Consider the following 17,737-nt stretch of genomic DNA (forward strand, 5'->3'; position numbering starts at 1 on the left):
TAGATCAGGTGCAACCAGATAATCTCCTTTTGGATTCAAAGACAACTGATTAGAAACCTCTCCTCACAGGAGAGATATCTTATTAAATTCACAGATTTTGCCCACATTCAAGGCAAGGAGATTTTACAAACTGTGTATATCTGGGGATGGGAATCTTGGGGGTTATCTCAGAATCTTGCCTACCACACAACTCCTCCTCAAGTGTCCAGGGAGGGGCAGAACCGATGGCCTGAGACAGGCCGACTCCTCCTCTCTCTCCATCCTTCAAGTGCCCTGACAGTTTCCATCTCGCCATCTGATCATTCTCTTGAGAGCCTGAATTTTATTGCAGTTCTCCACATGTGAAAAATATTGGAGCATGAAAAAATTAAGTGAGAATTTTCTCTCAGGAGACTTCTTTCATGTGTGTTCTTAGTCACGGTCCATTCTTTGCGACCCCTGTGGACAGGCTTCTCTGTCCATGGGATTTTTCAGACAAGAATACTGGAGTGGGTTTCCATTTTCCTCCTCCAAGGGGTCTTCCCGACCCCGGGATCAAACTTACTTCTTCTGTGTCTCCTGCTTTGAGGTGGATACTTTACCTGCTGAGCTGTCGGGGAGGCCCAAGAATACTGGAACAGGTTGCCATTTCCTACTCCAGGGGACATCTTCCCAACCCAGGCAATGCACCTGTGTCTTGCAGCTCCTGCATTGGCAGGAGGATTCTTTACCCCTGGAGCCACTTGGGAAGCTTTGGTTTTTCTTAAAAAAAAAAAAACTGTGTGTGTGCGCATGTAACCATATTGCACGCAAATGAGACCGAAATTCAAACAGTTTGGAAAAGTACCCAATGAAAAATCTGTTCCATCTTCACCTTCTGCCCTCTGTCTCCCAAATTCTTTCTCTCAGATTAACCAATGTTACAGTTCCATTTCTTGGATCTCTTTGTAGATAGTTCACGCATTTACAGACATCTCCCCCCTCACTGCCACAAATATAGCATTTTTATTCTGCACTTTGGTTTTTTGCTTTACTGGTGCATCCAGCAGATCTTCCCACTTAGATCTAACTTGCTTTAACTGCAGTTGCTTAACCCCACAAACAGCAAGAAAGTGAAGTCCAGAGTAGCTTTTCTTCATTCTCAATACTTTGGACCTACTCTTGTCCCCCATTTAGGGGACAATGGGAAAAGAGCTGAGTTATCTCAGTTGATCCTGAATGTTTTCATAGGTTGGTAGAGAGCATCAGCCTGAGATGGGGCACTTCTGAACTGAGTTAGTCCGAATCTGAACATCTGAGCTGGACTGGGTAAGTTAGATGAGTCTGTATCCAAGGTGCTTAGAGTGCATTGAGCAGAGGGGAATATCATACAACCTGGTTCCAAGGCAACACAAAAAAAGCATCACTTTCTAATTTTTTTTTCTATTGTGTGCGATTGTTCAGTTCAGTCACTCAGTTGTATCTGACTCTTTGCGACCCCATGAATCGCAGCATGCCAGGCCTCCCTGTCCATTGCCAGCTCCCGGAGTTTACTCAGACTCATGTCCATCGAGTCAGTGATGCCATCCAGCCATCTCATCCTCTGTCGTCCCCTTCTCCTCCTGCCCCCAATCCCTCCCAGCATCAGGGTCTTTTCCAATGAGTCAGTTCTTCGCATCAGGTGGCCAAAGTATTGGAGTTTCAGCTTCAACATCAGTTCTTCCAATGAATATTCAGGACTGATTTCCTTTAGGATGGACTGAATGGATCTCCCTGCAATCCAAGGGACTCTCGAGAGTCTGCTCCAGCACCACAGTTCAAAAGCATCAATGTTTTGATGCTCAGTTTTCTTTATAGTCCAACTCTCACATCCATACATGACTATTGAAAAAACCATAGCCTTGACCAGACGGACCTTTGTTGGCAAAGTAATGTCTCTGCTTTTTAATATGCTGTCTAGGTTGGTCATAACTTTTCTTCCAAGGAGCAAGCATCTTTTAAAATCATGGCTGCAGTCACCATCTGCAGTGATTTTGGAGCCCCCCCCATCCCCCAAATAAAGTCAGCCACTGTTTCCATTGTTTTCCCATCTATTTGCCACGAAGTGATAGGACCAGATGCCATGATCTTAGTTTTCTGAATGTTGAGTTTTAAGCCAACTTTTTCACTCTCCTCTTTCACTTTCATTAAGAGGCTCTTTAGTTCTTCTTCACTTTCTGCCATATGGGTGGTATCATCTGCATATTTGAGGTTATTGATATTTCTTCTGGCAATCTTGATTCCAGCTTGTGCTTCATCCAGCCCGCCATTTCTCGTGATGTACTCTGCATATATAAGTTAAATAAGCAGGGTGACAATATACAGCCTTGACGTATTCCTTTCCCAATTTGGAACCAGTCTGTTGTTCCATGTCCAGTTCTAACTGTTGCTTCCTGACCTGCATACAGATTTCTCAGGAGGCAGGTCAGGTGGTCTGGTATTCCCATCTCTTTAAGAATTTCCCACAGTTTATTGTGATCCACACAGTTAAAGGCTTTGGCATAGTCAATAAAGCAGAAGTAGCTGTTTTTCTGGAACTCTTGCTTTTTCAATGATCCAACGGATGTTGGCAATTTGATCTCTGGTTCCTTTGCCTTTTCTAATTCCAGCTTGAACATCTGGAAGTTCACGGTTCACATACTGAAGTCTGGCTTGGAGAATTTTGAGCATTACTTTGCTAGCTTGTGAGATGAGTGCAATTGTGTGGTAGTTTGAACATTCTTTGGCATTGCCTTTCTTTGGGGTTGGAAAGAAAATTGACCTTATTCAGTCCTGTGGCCACTGCTGAGTTTTGCAAATTTGCTGGCCTATTGAGTACAGCACTTTCATGGCATCATCTTTTAGTATTTGAAATAGCTCAACTGGAATTCCATCACCTCCACTAGTTTTGTTCGTAGTGTTGCTTCCTAAAGCCCACTTGACTTCACATTTCAGGATGTCTGGCTCTAGGTGAGTGATCACACCATCATGGTAATCTGGATCAAGAAGATCTTTTTTGTATAGTTCTGTGTATTCTTGCTACCTCTTCTTAATATCTTCTGCTTCTGTTAGGTCCATACCATTTCTATCCTTTATTGTGCCCATCTTTGCATGAAATGTTCCCTTGGTATCTCTAATTTTCTTGAAAATTTCTCTAGTCTTTCCCATTCCATTGTTTTCCTCTATTTCTTTGCATTGATCACTGAGGAAGGCTTTCTTATCTCTCCTTGCTATTCTTTGGAACTCTGCATTCAAATAGGTGTGTCTTTCCTTTTCTCCTTTGACTTTTGTGTCTTTTCTTTTCTCAACCATTTGTAAGGACTCCTAGGACAACCATTTTCCCTTTTTTCATTTCTTTTTCTTGAGGATGGTCTTACTCACTGCCTCCTGTACAATGTCATGAACCTCTGTCCATAGTTCTTCAGGCACTCTATCAGATCTAATCCCTTGAAAATATTTGTTATTTCCACTGTATAATCGTAAGGGATTTGATTTAGGTCATACCTGAATGGTCTAGTGGTTTTCCCTATTTTCTTCAATTAGTAGCCTAGGAATGTTTAAACCATCCAGAAAGCATTAGCTTACTCTGTATATCTGTGAGCAACACTCACAGCATTTGGCTGTGTCAAATGAAGTTACAGCCAAGCTTTGTTATTTTTGTCGTTTAGTGTTAAATCATGTCTGACTCTTTTGCAGCCTCGTGAACTGTAGCCTGCCAGGCTCTTCTGTCCATGAGATTTCCCAGGCAAGACTACTGGAGTTGGTTGCCATTTCCTTCTACTGGGGATTGTCCCCACTCAGGGATCAAACCTGAGTTTCTTGCTTAGTTGGCAGATTCTTTATCACTGAGCCACCTGGGAAGCCCTAACCAAGCTTTAAAGCCACCTCAAGTCTTCCTTCATTAAACTTACTGGAAAGGAGTTTAACCACATTATGTGTAATTTGAAAGATGTTTACAGTCCATGAGTAGTTGTGAGTGCAAGAGAAAGTGCTTGAAACTTCAGAATCAAAGAATGGGTTTGTCAAAATGACAAAATCACATTGAAACCAAAACAAAAGTTGTTTTGTTCCTTTCCAGAGAGGAAATCATAAGAGGGCCTCAAAAGTGACTTTTAGCAGGTACCTTCACATGAGCACATTTGTGAGCACATGCTAAAATTCTTACCTTTCTTCAGTCTGATGTTACTTTGGCTGAAGTATTTTCACGGGGCACTTCTATGATTCACTGTTTTCAGAGAAATCATAGCTTGAGATGAGTATATTTTATAAACCTCTTCCTGTTATAGCTAGTAAACTTCCACCACAGAGAGTCCTACTGTATTCCTTCAACAGCAAAGACATTTCCTTTATCAAAGAATGACTTCATGTTTTTCTGTAAATGCTATTGTTACTCTATTTAAACTCTGACCCTTACAACAATAAAACAAGTAAAACCTGTAGTAAAACTTTAAAATAACCTCTTCTATTAAAAATGCTTTTAGTGGTTTTACACAAACAGAAACAAAGTAAACCACATATCGCAAATTACTTTGTCTAATTTAGATATTAGTGATTTAAAATCTCTTTTTTAAAGTAAAGTACAAATAACTTATGATACTATGAGTTTCAGGTATACAACATGATTTGATATTTTTACATTTTATGAAATGATCCCTTGGTAAGTCCAGTTACCGTTTATCAACTAAGTTATGACTGTTTATTGTATTCCCTATCTTGTACATTATATCTCTGTGGCTTATTTATTCTATATCTGGAGACTTATAAAACATACCACAACCAGTATGTTCTCTGTATCTATGAGTGTTTCCGTTTTATGTTTTTTCACTTTTCTTTTTTCAGATTCCACATATAAGTACAATTATGCAGAATTTGTCTTTCTCTGACTTATTCCATGTAGCATAATGCCTTGTAGGTTCACCCATGTTGTCATAAATCCCAAAGTTTCTTTCTTTTTATGACTATGTTACATCGTATATATTTACCATATCTTCTTTATGCATTCATCTATCAGTGGACACTTAGGTTGCTTCTATATCTTGGTTACTCTAAATAAGGCTGCAATGAACATTGTGGGGGTGCATATACCTTTTCAAATCTGTGTTTTGTTTCCTTTGGATCAATATCCAGGAATGGAAATGTTGAGTCCTATGGCAGTTCTATTTTTAATTTTTGTGGACTCTCTATACTGACTCCCATAGTGACTGCACCAATTTAAATTTCCATCCATCGTGCATGGTTTCCTTTTCTCCAAATCCTTGCCAATAGTTAGTTTTTGTTTTTGTTTTTTTTTTTGATAATAGCCATCATGGCAGATGTGAGACGATACCTCATTGTAGTTTTGATTTGCCTTTCCCTAATGATTAGTGATGCTGAGCATTTTTTCACGTGCCTGTTGGCCATCTGTATGTCTTCTTTGGAAGAATATCTGTTCAGGTCTTCCATACATTTTTAATTGGATTGTTTGGTTTTGAAAATGTTATTATAATAGTTATATGGGTTCTTTGCATATGATGAATGAAAGCTCCTTATCAGATATGTCATTTGCAAGTATCTGCTCCCATTGAGTATGTTTCCTTTTTGGTTTGTGATGGTTTCCTTCACTGTGCAAAACCTTTTTAGTTTGACATACTCCCATTTATTTTTGCTATTGTTGCCCTTGCCTGAGGAGACAGGCCAGGAGACAGGCTCCCCAGCTCCCTCACAAATATTGCTAAGACCAGTGTCAAAAAGTGTAATGTTTATGTTTTCTTCTAGGAGTTTTAGGTTTCAGGGCTCACATTTAAGTTTTTAATCCATTATGAGTTTATTTTTATATATGGTATAAGAAAATGGTCTAGTTCTATTCTTTTGCATGTAAACTGTCCAGTTTTCCCAACATAAATTATTGAAGAAATGGTCTTATCCTCTTTGTATATTCTTACAGTCTTTGTCTAGATTAATTGACCATAGGTGCATGGGCTTATTTCTGGATTACATTCTGTTACGTTGATCTATGTGTCTGTTTTTGTGCCAGCACCATACTGTTTGTTTTTTTAAAAGGCATTCACTCATTTTATTTTTTTAACTAATTAATTTATTCTCTGCTGCTGTGTGTGGACTTTCTCCAGGTGTTCCAGCGGGCTACTCTCTAATTCGGTGTGTGGGCTGCTCATCACGTGGGGCTTCTCTAGGCACACAGGCTTCAGTAGTTGTGGCACACGGGCTTATTTGCCCCACAGCACGTGGAATCTTCCCAGACTGAATCCATGTCTCCTGCCTCGGCAGGCAGATTCTTTTAACCAGTGGACCACTAGGGAAGTCCAGTACCATACTGTTTTGATTACCATGGCTTTGTGGTATAGTTTGAAATCTGGAGTTTGTAGCCAGTACCAAACGTCTCTTCAAACCTTTAAGTAACAATAACTTTTCAAATGTGCACTCCTGGCTGTTTCTCAACTCACACAAGCCATTTTTGGTTTAAGGTCCATTGTTTTTAACCAGTTGTCAGAGGGAGGAAAGGATTACTGAGCTTAGAGTCTGACCTGGAATTGAAGGCTTATTCAAATTTTATTTTGGGTAATTTAGCAAATCAAATAAGTCATCTTAAAGGACAGAGAAACATGGAATAATGTTCAGCATCATGAATTTTACCATTTGTCTAATTTTGTCTATTCAGTAGTTTGTCTATTTTGTAGTTCATCAATAGCACTGAGTTAAATAATCCTTTGCGGTTTATAGAGCATTTTCATATCTTATTTCATTTTAAAGGTTAGAGATCAGATGCTGCAATTCAGATAACATTATTTTATTGTGTGACTTTATTGATGTAGTCAAACTGCATGTCTTATTCCACCTGCTCTAATGTTCTTTGACAGAAAAAAGGTAGAGAGAGACTGTCTCTCTCTCAGGGAAGAAATAGCAAGTGTTGAAGATTAACGAACAAGATTGCAGCCTTACAGGAATCTGCTTCACTAACAGATGCACTCATCCTTCCTCAGCCTTATGGTTCTTGATTATACGTAACTCTGAGAGCTCAATACCTAACCCCTCCTCAGAACCTCTTTATCAAGTGATGAAGCAAGAGCAAGTATCACTGTTGTTTTATGGCTACAGAAATGGACCCATAAACAAGCACTGTGGAGTCAAGGGTGGAACCCAGACAAATGAAAGGCTTCCACCAGACATTTACCAGAACTGGTGGGCGGCTTCCCAAGCCCTGAAGTAAATAGGCCAGTACGACCTCGGTCGCTTCAAGCTTTGTCCTCCTGCCGCTGTTCTGGGTCCTTTTCCTCCTCACACGGTCTCCTGTCTCCCTCTAGACACCTATTGTCTTTAAGCTCTCTCCACTTTGAGTTCATCGCAAATCTTCTCCCTGAGGCAGGAAAATAGTATCACCTTGTTCCCCCTAAGTTATCAAAGACGCTTGGGAGGTTCAGTGTTCCCAGGAACCCGGGACGCTGGGTGTTGAGTGAGGAGTCCCTTCAGGGGGCTGGCGGCGAGAGGAAGCCCTTGGCTGCTCGGGTGTCAGGTGAGGGGACCATGGGGCATTAAGGGGTGGCGTAGGCGCTCTGGGGCGAGTTTAAACCCTGTCGCCCCCCGCCCCCCGAAACCTAACCACTTTCTGGGCCTCAGTTTACGCATCTCCCGACTGTGAAGATTAGCAAAGAATAATGCGGGCCCTGCACCTGGCTTGCTTGCTAGGTTAATTCAGCCCTTCTCCTCTCCCCACCCTCGGCATGTGTTTGTTTGGGGCGGGGGGTGCCGGAGAAAGTCGCCCTTACTGTTGTGGTCATCCCGTCCCCTTTTCAAAATCCACATCCTCTTCGGAAGGGCGCTAGTTCGGCAAGCTGGGTCCCCGCCGGGTTTACCGCGCTTCACACCCGACCTGGGGGCTGGGCTTTTGGCCTGAAGAGGCGGCTGGGGCCGCGCGGAAGGCGCCCAGGCGGAGCGGCGGCGTGGGTAGGCGGAGCGGCGGTGGGGTGGGCGGAGCGGCGGTGGGGTGGGCGGAGCGGCGGCGGGGGTGGGCGGAGCGCGGGGCGGAGTCCGGGAACCTCCGCGCTTTCCATCTACTTCAGGGCTCGGGGGGAGGGGGCGCACTCGGCCGGTCGGGGGAAGGAGTCGCCGCGGCGCCTGGAGCCCTCGACTGGGTCGCGTCTGCGTCCCTCCCCGCCTCGGTCCTGTCCCCCCGTCCCCACCCCAAGCCCCAGCGCAGGAGGTGCGGCGCAGCGGGCGGGAGCCCTCCGGGTGGGCGCGGTGAGCGAGCCTGGCGGTAGGCGGTGGGCGTCCTGCGATCCCGGGCCTCCGCGGGCTCGCGCGCATTAGCCCGGTGCCGACTGAGAAAGCGAAGGGAAGCTCACCGACGCTCGAGCCTCGAGGTACTTGCTAGGTGGCGGTCCGGGGGGCGCGGGGGCGGGGTGAAGCGGGGCCGCCACGTGTCAGTTATCGCCTGCAGAAAGCAGCTCTGTCCAGGAATCCTCCGGAGCGTTGCAGGGAAAGTCATCACCTACACCTCCCGCTGGCTCGGCTGCGGACCGACGCTCGAGCGATCATTTACGGCGTGATCTTAGCTTTACAAAATAGAGGAATATTTATAAATGGAGCGGAGGAGCACTGACAGGAAATATTGGGATGCGTGTTCCTTGTACTTTTCTGTGCTTTGCAAAGGCTCCCCTCCTTCAGTAAACAGAAAATAATTCCATTTATGAAGTGTAGTTCACCGCGCGATTGTGTGTATACCTGCCTTGCTTCAGCCTGCTTGGTTAGGAAAATAACGTAATCTGTGGTTTTCTGGGACTTTCTCCAGCTTTCAGATTGAAAGGAATTTCGCAAATTGAGTCTCGCAGCCACTGAGAATCCGACGCAGCAATTTTGGCTGGAAACAAGCCAATCAGGCGGAGTGGGAGAAAGACACCATCTCTGGGGGAAAAAGAAACTGAACTTTTTCTAAGGCTTTCCTCTTGCTGATTTTGGTTTTTACGACTCCTTTAGCAAGACCTGTTGCTTAATCTAGTATTGATTCTGCTGAACGTTCCATTTGTTTTCAGAGCCACACTGCTGGGTGATGACCCGGTGAGGAGGGTCAGGATAGCTGTTTTTTGCTGTGGTTTCAAGTTTTCTCTTCCTTTCCTGTTAGCTCAGTGTCTGCAAAGTTATTGTGTTGATTTGTTAACACAAATATTACTGTATGCCACACATCATTCCAGTGTTTTACAGCTTCTTGATGTCAGAGAACATGGTTTACTAGCTTTGATGATAATCTCCAACTCCATTTAGTTCCATAAAAATCAGGTGGTTTGTGACCTCCCAGTTGGCTCAGATGGTGAAGAATCTGTCTGCAATGCGGAAGACCCAGGTTTGATCCCTGGTGGGGAAGATCCCCTGGAGAAGGGCATGGCAACCCACTCCCAGCATTCTTGCCTGGAGAATTCCATGGACAGAGGAGCCTGGTGGGCTACAGTCCATGGGGTCACAAAGAGTCAGACATGACTGAATGATGAGCTTTCTGACTTTGTAAAGAAAATACTTGTGATATGTTTGAATAGATATTAGATGCACATGGTATAAAATCCCACAGGTACAGAGTGCAGTGAAACGCCTCCTTTCCACCCCCTACCCCAGGTTTCCTCTCTAGAAGCTCCCTCACTATAAAATCTTGGTTCTTAGGTTTCTTTGATAACTTAGGCCAAACAGATTTGAAAAAGCTACTTTTGAGCACCTGCACACTAGTGATTATTTAAATAAAAGAGCCACCAATTTTATTATTTTGATTTTTTTTTTTGTTAGTTTCTGTCTTTGTTTTTCTCCTGACCACTCTGAAATGTCAGAGATTCAGGTCACTTTGCAGAAGGAACTTCTACAGCAGCTCTGGAAATTAATGAATAGCTTAGTTTCTAAGTTCCCTGAAGTCTGAGACCATGGTTCACTAACTTTGGAGCTCCCTAACCAGCCACCATAATTACTAGAGACATGCCAACATACATACATCAGGCTCAAGGATAACTGATACTCGCTGTAATCTGGTGCTTCACAGCCTCTTCTACAATGAGGCAGTAACAGTGTATTTTTCTTCTCAATACTAGATTCCTGGTGTCTTGCTAGTTCTGGCACACCCACCCCATGGCCCTCTTCCCTGTTGATTGGCTGCTGTAGTTTGTGAAGTACCTAACTGGTAACAGGGAGTAGTGATGTTTGTAGTTGGCAAGAGAGACTGTGCATTTCTGCTGTGTTTGAATCCTGCCTTTGGCAGGGCTTTGTGACCTGGGCTACCTAGCTAAACCCTCTGAGACCTAGCTCCCTCATCTGTGATGTGGTGATTTTGACAGGTTATTTTGAAAAGCAGATAGTATCAATAACCTCAGATATACAGATGACACCACCCTTATGGCAGAAAGTGAAGAAGAACTAACATTCAGAAAACTAAGATCATGGCATCCGGTCCCATCACTTCATGGCAAATAGATGGGGAAACAGTGGCTGACTTTATTTTTCTGGGCTCCAAAATCACTGCAGATGGTGATTGCAGCCATGAAATGAAAAGACACTTACTCCTTGGAAGAAAAGTTGTGACCAACCTAGACAGCATATTAAAAAGCAGAGACATCACTTTGTCAACAAAGGTCCATCTAGTCAAGGTTATGGTTTTTCCAGTGGTCACATGTGGATGTGAGAGTTGGACTATAAAGAAAGCTGAGTGCCGAAGAATTGATGCTTTTCACCTGTGGTGTTGGAGAAGACTCTTGGGAGTCCCTTGGACTGCAAGGAGATCCAAGCAGTCCATCCTAAAGGAGATCAGTCCTGGGTGTTCATTGGAAGGACTGATGCTGAAGCTGAAACTCCAATACTTTGGCCACCTCATGTGAAGAGTTGACTCATTGGAAAAGACCCTGATGCTGGGAAAGATTGAGGGCAGGAGGAGATGGGAACGACAGAGGATGAGATGGTTGGATGGCATCACCGACTCAATGGACATGGGTTTGGGTGGACTCCGGGAGTTGGTGATGGACAGGGAGGCCTGGTGTGCTGCGGTTCATGGGGTCGCCAAGAGTCAGACACGACTGAGCGACTGAACTGATACTGATGTATAAAGAGCTAGCACTGTGCCTGGCATCTGAAAGGCATACAGTAAGTAGCAGTCTAGTTGGGCTCTGTAATCATTTCATGCATTCATAAGAAAGGTGAATGCATATGCTAGGGAACATCATAGTTCAGTAACTGCTTAGAAGGAGGGTTGATTTCCTGCTCATATTATAGGTCTCTATGGTTCTGTCTTTGGCCCTCGCTTCTGAGACCCCATGCTTGGCTGCTCCTTCCATGGCACTGATGTGGCATGTGGAAGGAGGAGAGACAGGTCTATCCACACAGTGGTTTTTAAATCCTACCCTTGTAAATAAGCTTCCATGTTACTTCCATTCACATTTCTTTAATATGGTTGCCACTGGAGTGAGAAGTATCATTTTTCCAAAGGGGCAGAACCAGTAGGGGTAGGTCTGGTAGTGAGGGGCAGCAGATGGTAACAGTCTACCTCAGTGTTTGTGGGAGGGACACAGTTGTGAAACCAGAAGTTCATCAAAAGCTGAGAATTGAGTCACCTGATTTATAAACCAGAATGCCAGGTTTTTCCTCAGCAGTGAATAATGTATCTGCCCTGGGTACTAGGCGTTAAGAGCCTGTATAGGGCAAAATTTTCTTGACGGTGGATTTGCTCAAAAGACTAAATTCTAAGCTAACAGGTTATACAAAGATCACAAGAACAAAAGTTGGCTGTTACCAAAAGACAATATCCAGAATATACTGTGTTTTAAAATCCAGGTCTCCTTTTGGAACTGTTACTGTGCAAAGCCCAAGAATGAATTTGAATGATGGCAGTGTAGCCCAGACAAGGCGGAGATCATGACGATAGATTCTTGCTCTTTTTAGGCTTTTTACTTTTTAACAGTGAATTTTTTCTGGAGAAGGAAATGGCAACCCACTCCAGTACTCTTGCCTGGAAAATTCCATGGACGGAGGAGCCTGGGCTACAGTCCATGGGGTCGCAAAGAGTCAGACACGACTGAGCGACTTCACTTTCACTTTCTTTTCTTGTCAGCCACTAATTGCATCATCTCTTGACTTGTTATAATTATTCTTTAAGCTGTCTGCTTTTTGAATAATGACTTTATTATTGTAATTAAAGTATTTTCAAATCATGGTGATTAACCAGTTCTACCTGCAGTGTGTTAATTCTTGCTGCCTTTGGTTTCATAGCAATTTTTACCACCCTTGCCCCAAGATTTTGAGTATTCTCTTTTTCTGCTTGTAGCTGGGCATTTGTTGTCTGATTGGTTAAGGCAATATGATATAATAATGTCAAGAAAGAACCTATTATGAAAGCAAATTAAAAATTAAAAATATATTTCTAAATCAATAAAAAATTTTGCTTTGTTATATCATTTGTTGAGTAATTCAATAAACTGAGTTTGATTTTTTAGCAATACAACTATGCAAAACAAGAAAAGATTGTACTTTAAAAGCCAACAGCATGGAAAGAAAACATTGTTTTTTTCCTGTTTAGCAAGCATAATTTTGATAGCAATATCCAATATAGATGGCAGACAAAAACCAGTAAAACTACAGATTTCCTTAAGGCTGTTGCTCCCCAAACCCCACTGTAAATACTGTATAGTATTTAAAGAATGCAGGGAGCACTCAGCATCATTCCATCTACTGGTGTAATTTATCACACTAGTTTAAAGGAATTCTATGCAGCTGTTTAAGATTGAGGTCTATTTACATGTATAGATAAATGGAAAAAGATCACCCACTTGTATTATTAACTGAAAAAATGCAAGGTCTAGAACTAAATACAGTATGTTCCTATTTGTGTAAGAAAATTTTTTCTTTGTAGAAAATGTGTTATGTCTTTGAACACAAAGTTTTGCTTGTTGTGTAAAGAATTCTGTAAGGATAAAAGCAACTTTTACAATGGTTGGCTGTGAAAGAATAGAAAAAATGATTAGGTCAGAGAGGAAAGATACTTAAAAAGATCTTTTTTAAGTGTTTGAATTTTTAAATCATGTGCATGTAATTCTTTTAAAGCAAATTAGTTTTAAAGTGGCAGTTTTGTGTCAAACCTTTCACAGATTTTAGGAACTAACTGCTTGGTTTTGCTGCTTTAACTACTCCACTGACTATTAAAGGTACATACAGTGAAGTGGAAGAAAGGTCACCACAGGACCATGCACTCTAGAGAGATGTGGTTAAGAACAGTTAGACTGTGCTGTGTAGGGTAAATGACGGTTTCTCCGTCCAGTCATTAGGAACCATTGACAAAAACAAATAACTCCAGGATGAGTACAGACTATGATATTTAGAACTACCTTGTGGAAATTGATTATTTTTTTAAATAAAAAGTGTGTAGTGTCTAAAAGTTATAGAATAAAATGAACTTTTAACGCCCTTACTATTTTTAACCCTTTACCTACTGGAAATCGAAATCAGGATATAAAGGACAAATGTTGCAGTTATTTGTTTCTAACATCTACATTTCTTCAGTCAGGATGATACATAGTAAAAATCACAGAAGCCTTTCTCTGAGTATGACAGTTATTCATACTGTTCCATCCAAAATAATACAAAATTCATAATACATTAAATTTTAACTTAGCTAGTAAACTATAGGTTTTCTTTTTATGTATATCCTCTTGAGGATTTAAACCAAAGGGATTCTTTTTTTAAAAAAAAAATTCATTTATTTTTCATTGGAAGATAATTGCTATATCATGTTGTGTGGTTTCTGCTACATATCAACATGAATCAGCCATAATTATACATATTTCCCCTCCCGCTTGAACGTTCTTCCCACCTCCCACCCCCAAAGAGATTCTTTATTCCTGATTTTCTTTCTAAAGTACAGACAGTTGTTCTGTTTGGTCTGGGCCCGAGTCATCTTATTTAAGTGAGAAAGGAACTGAAGTTTCTATATGCTTCCCCCCACTAAATTATTTTATCAGTAATCATTCCTTGTTATTGTCCAGATTATGGTCTTACTGTCAAATTGGAAATGAAAGAGAAGAAAATATAATGCACCAGTTCATCTGGGGCTTGGTATAAGATTTCACATATCTACTAGTTAAATGAAAGCATCCTGCCTATGTATTGTTTTCTTAGAGTCTAAATCAGTTACCTATTGGAAAGCTTTTCATCGAAATACTGGAATCAAAGATCTCAGAATCTGATCTCTGGGGTGAACTAATGTGCTGATTTCACTGTTGCAGGCAGCTGAGATTCCGGTGCTCATCATGTCCAATTTTGAGGATGCGGACACGGAAGAGACAGTAACTTGTCTGCAGATGACTCTCTACCATCCTGGCCACCAGCAAAGTGGAATATTCCAGTCAATAAGGTTTTTTAACCGTGAGAAACACCACACCAGCGAAGTGGTGAAATTTGGCCGAAATTCTAACACCTGTCATTACACCTTTCAGGACAAACAGGTTTCTCGAGTTCAGTTTTCTCTACAGCTGTTTAGAAAGTTTGATAGTCCAGTTGTCTCTTTTGAAATTAAAAATATGAGTAAGAAGACCAATCTGATTGTGGACAACAGAGAGCTGGGCTACCTAAATAAAATGGATCTGCCAGACAGATGCATGATTAGGTTTGGCAACTATCAGTTCCTGGTAGAGAAGGAAGATGGACAGTCATTAGAATTTTTTGAGATTCAGTTTTTTTTGTCGAAAAGACCACTCCTGCAAGAAAACAACTGGCTTCCACAGCCCATGCCTGAGTGTGGCAGTTATTCATCCTGTGTCACTCAAAACAATTCTCCCATGGAAGTGGGTGAAAATGACTGGTAAATGTTGAAAGCTAAGAGAATTATGAAGGATGAAGAACTCTGTACTTGTTTTATAGGCATTCCACTTACTAAGTTTCTTAGTATAGTATTTTACTGTCATTTGTTAAAGTTTGTCAAGTTTGAGATCTGGTATTATTATTTGAAGTCTGCAAATTGTGTTAGTAATTGATTGAGTCACCCGTTGCATTGTGGATGTATGAAGAATTTCTCTTAAGTGTATATATGTGAGCATTAATGTACAAAACGTAATGTTCATGATGAAGGAACAGTGTTCTCAAAATAAGGTTATGTTCTTTTCTTTTTATGCCTGATTTTGTTTCTATGTTTTATATTGTTTCATTTTGATTTGTATGTTATCATCTCTTGGTTTGGTCACATTATCTCACAGCAGCCATTTGTTTTTAAGGTCAAGGCTACAAGCAAATTATGATGTGTGTTTTAGCCTGTTGGTATTTATAGTACCAGAGTATTAGAACAGGGCATGTGTTTTAGTCTGTGTGCCATTGAGGTTTTAATATGGGAAGCAATAATTCCTTGATTTTCTGTGTTTTTTATCTATAGAATTATAGTGTTTATTCCCAAGAATACAGTTCTCCTTTTCTATATTCAGTATCTGAAACTGATACTTTAAACGCTTTAGTGAACGACTGTTTAGAATTATTACTTTGTGTACCAAATTTTAAATATTTTTTAATGTACTACAGGGTTTTTAACTCCATGAATTCAAAATTTTAACAACAGCTATGTACCTAATAAAGTCAAAGTCTAATTCTCTAACCATTTTCTTTGGACTCTTTCTGAAGAAAGAACTGTTTGTTGACTTCTCTAAGGAGGGATGCAGGCGGCCACCGGCAGAGGCCGTGAATTCAGATGCATCCTGCTGGGTCCCTCAGTGCGTGCTGGCTCCATCCTCCCTCTTTCCTACCTCCACGTGGCGGCACCTGGCCAACAGGAGCTCCCAGATTTTGTACGTTACTGATCAGCCACCTGAAGAGAGCCTTACTCTCAATTCCAGTCCAAAGAAAAAGGGTCAGCTTCGGCCAGGTGCCCCTCTACCGATCAACTCTCCTCAGGCCACTGATTGGCTGCTCCGATCAGTGGTCATGTGGAAAGGAAAAGCATTTTCTCAATGGCCATAGTGGGTTGGGGTCTGAGGTGAGACAGTCTAGATAAGGTATGACATAGTTTGGCGGTGAGGGCAAACAAATATATTGGTGTCTGATACCACGTACTGCAGCTGAGTTGTGAAACATTTTCAGTTCTCGAGGACTCATTTGTCCCAGGAACTGATTTTTTTCTTGGGCTCTTTAAGTAGAGGGGTGTATTAATTGGTGCCAGTGTTACAGGCAGTGTCTTCTTGAACCTGCAGCTTTATGACAAGGGGGGCTTTCCAATGGTGAAGTCTCATATGCTATATGATTATATAACTACATTCTAGAAGATTCTGTCTCTGCTGTCTACGGCATTGACTGATCTGAGGAAGCATTACTTTACGCTCTGAGTGTAGTATTTGTTTTAACTAGTATGCCTTGTAGAAAAGTTAGCTAGTATTTTATTACCAGGAGATGACTAGTGTTAATAATAGTTATGTATGTTGTGTGTATATCTTTGGTAGCTGCGTCTGTGTTACCTGGGCTTCCCTGGTGGCTCAGCTGGTGAAGAATCCGCCTGCAATGCCGGAGATCTGAGTTCAGTCTCTGGGTTGGGAAGATCCCCTGGAGAAGGGAATGGCTACCCGCTCCAGTATTCTGGCCTGGAGAATTCCATGGACTGTGTAGTCCATGGGGTCTCAAAGAGTCAGTCAGAACTGAGTTACTTTCACTTTCTATGTAATAGCCCTTTTTAACTTTTTCAGTTCTCCAGTTCAGTTCAGTCGCTCAGTCGTATCTAACTCTTTGTGACCCCATGAATCACAGCACGTCAGGCCTCCCTATCCATCACAAACTCCCGGAGTTTACTCAAACTCATGTCCGTCGAGTCGGTGATGCCATCCAGCCATCTCATCCTCTGTCGTCCCCTTCTCCTCCTGCCCCCAATCCCTTCCAGCATCAGGGTCTTTCCCAATGAGTCAACTCTTCGCATGAGGTGGCCAAAGTACTGGAGTTTCAGCTTCAGCATCAGTCCTCCCAATGTTCTCCAACATGTTTAATTCCTTATAGTAATTGTTATGTTAAAACAACAGGTGAGGTTACTCTTTTACTCTCTGAACCCTGATGGAAACAATTAGATCTTCCATCTCAAGTGATGACAGAGGAGGAGTGCTTGAAAACCTGTGGTTGGAATTCTCTGGGCTTCTAGCTGATACAAATTGTCCCTAAGTCCAATCACTCATCCTTCTACTATTCAACCTATATAAAAATATTTATTTGGCCAGTGGTATCTTTTTAAGCAATGCATTTAGGGCAGCGACACTGGTGAAATAACTAGGAAAGCAGTAATTTTAGTTCTGTTGCTGGTTTCAACATTTTGTTGTGGGTTGAAGGCCACTGAGGGACTAGAGCTGAGCCAGCTTGGCACTGCTTACCGAGAGACCATTTAAGATGCAGGGAAACACACCACCTTTCTTAATAGTTAGCGGGATCACTTCTCAGAAGTCCATATCAAGGTAGCAACATTTCTTTTTAATGTTTTGTTCCTGGCTGTGCTGGTCTGCGTTGCTGTGTGGTCTTTTTCTCTAGCTGAGCTGAGCAGGAGCTCCTCTGCAGTTACAGTGCATGAGCTTCTCGTTGCGGTGGCCTCGCCTGCGGGGCACAGGCTCTAGCGGGTGTGGGCTCAGCAGCTGTGGTACGTGGGTTTAGCAGGTGGGCGCACGGGCTTAGCTGCTCTGGGGCATGTGGGGATCCTCCCAGAGCAGGGGTCAAGCCTGGTCTCCTGCGCTGGCGGGTGGGTTCTTACCACTGAGCCCCCAGGGAAGCCCAAGGTGGTAACGTTTTAAAACAGGAAACTTCTGAG

General features: G+C 42.2%; 2 protein-coding genes across 4 annotated transcripts in view; one reads left to right on the forward strand and one right to left on the reverse strand.

The window, feature by feature from the left end:
- ALPK1 (alpha kinase 1) overlaps positions 1 to 7,922 on the reverse strand; it is a 121,803-nt gene extending 113,881 nt beyond the window's left edge. For all 3 annotated transcript variants that reach the window (XM_043871151.1, XM_043871141.1, XM_043871146.1), the window contains exon 1: positions 7,737 to 7,922. The gene's annotated coding sequence lies outside the window, so the exon portion shown is untranslated. The remainder of the gene's footprint in view (positions 1 to 7,736) is intronic.
- A 66-nt stretch (positions 7,923 to 7,988) lies between these two features.
- On the forward strand, positions 7,989 to 15,562 carry TIFA (TRAF interacting protein with forkhead associated domain). The gene is made up of 2 exons (XM_043871153.1): positions 7,989 to 8,330; positions 14,208 to 15,562. Exon 2 carries the CDS (start codon positions 14,232 to 14,234, stop codon positions 14,784 to 14,786), a length of 555 nt encoding a protein of 184 aa, XP_043727088.1. The 5' UTR covers positions 7,989 to 8,330; positions 14,208 to 14,231; the 3' UTR covers positions 14,787 to 15,562.
- The last annotated feature ends 2,175 nt before the right edge of the window (positions 15,563 to 17,737 follow it).

The sequence above is a fragment of the Cervus elaphus genome, chromosome 17, assembly GCF_910594005.1.
Source record: "Cervus elaphus chromosome 17, mCerEla1.1, whole genome shotgun sequence".
NCBI classification, from domain to species: Eukaryota; Metazoa; Chordata; class Mammalia; order Artiodactyla; family Cervidae; genus Cervus; species Cervus elaphus.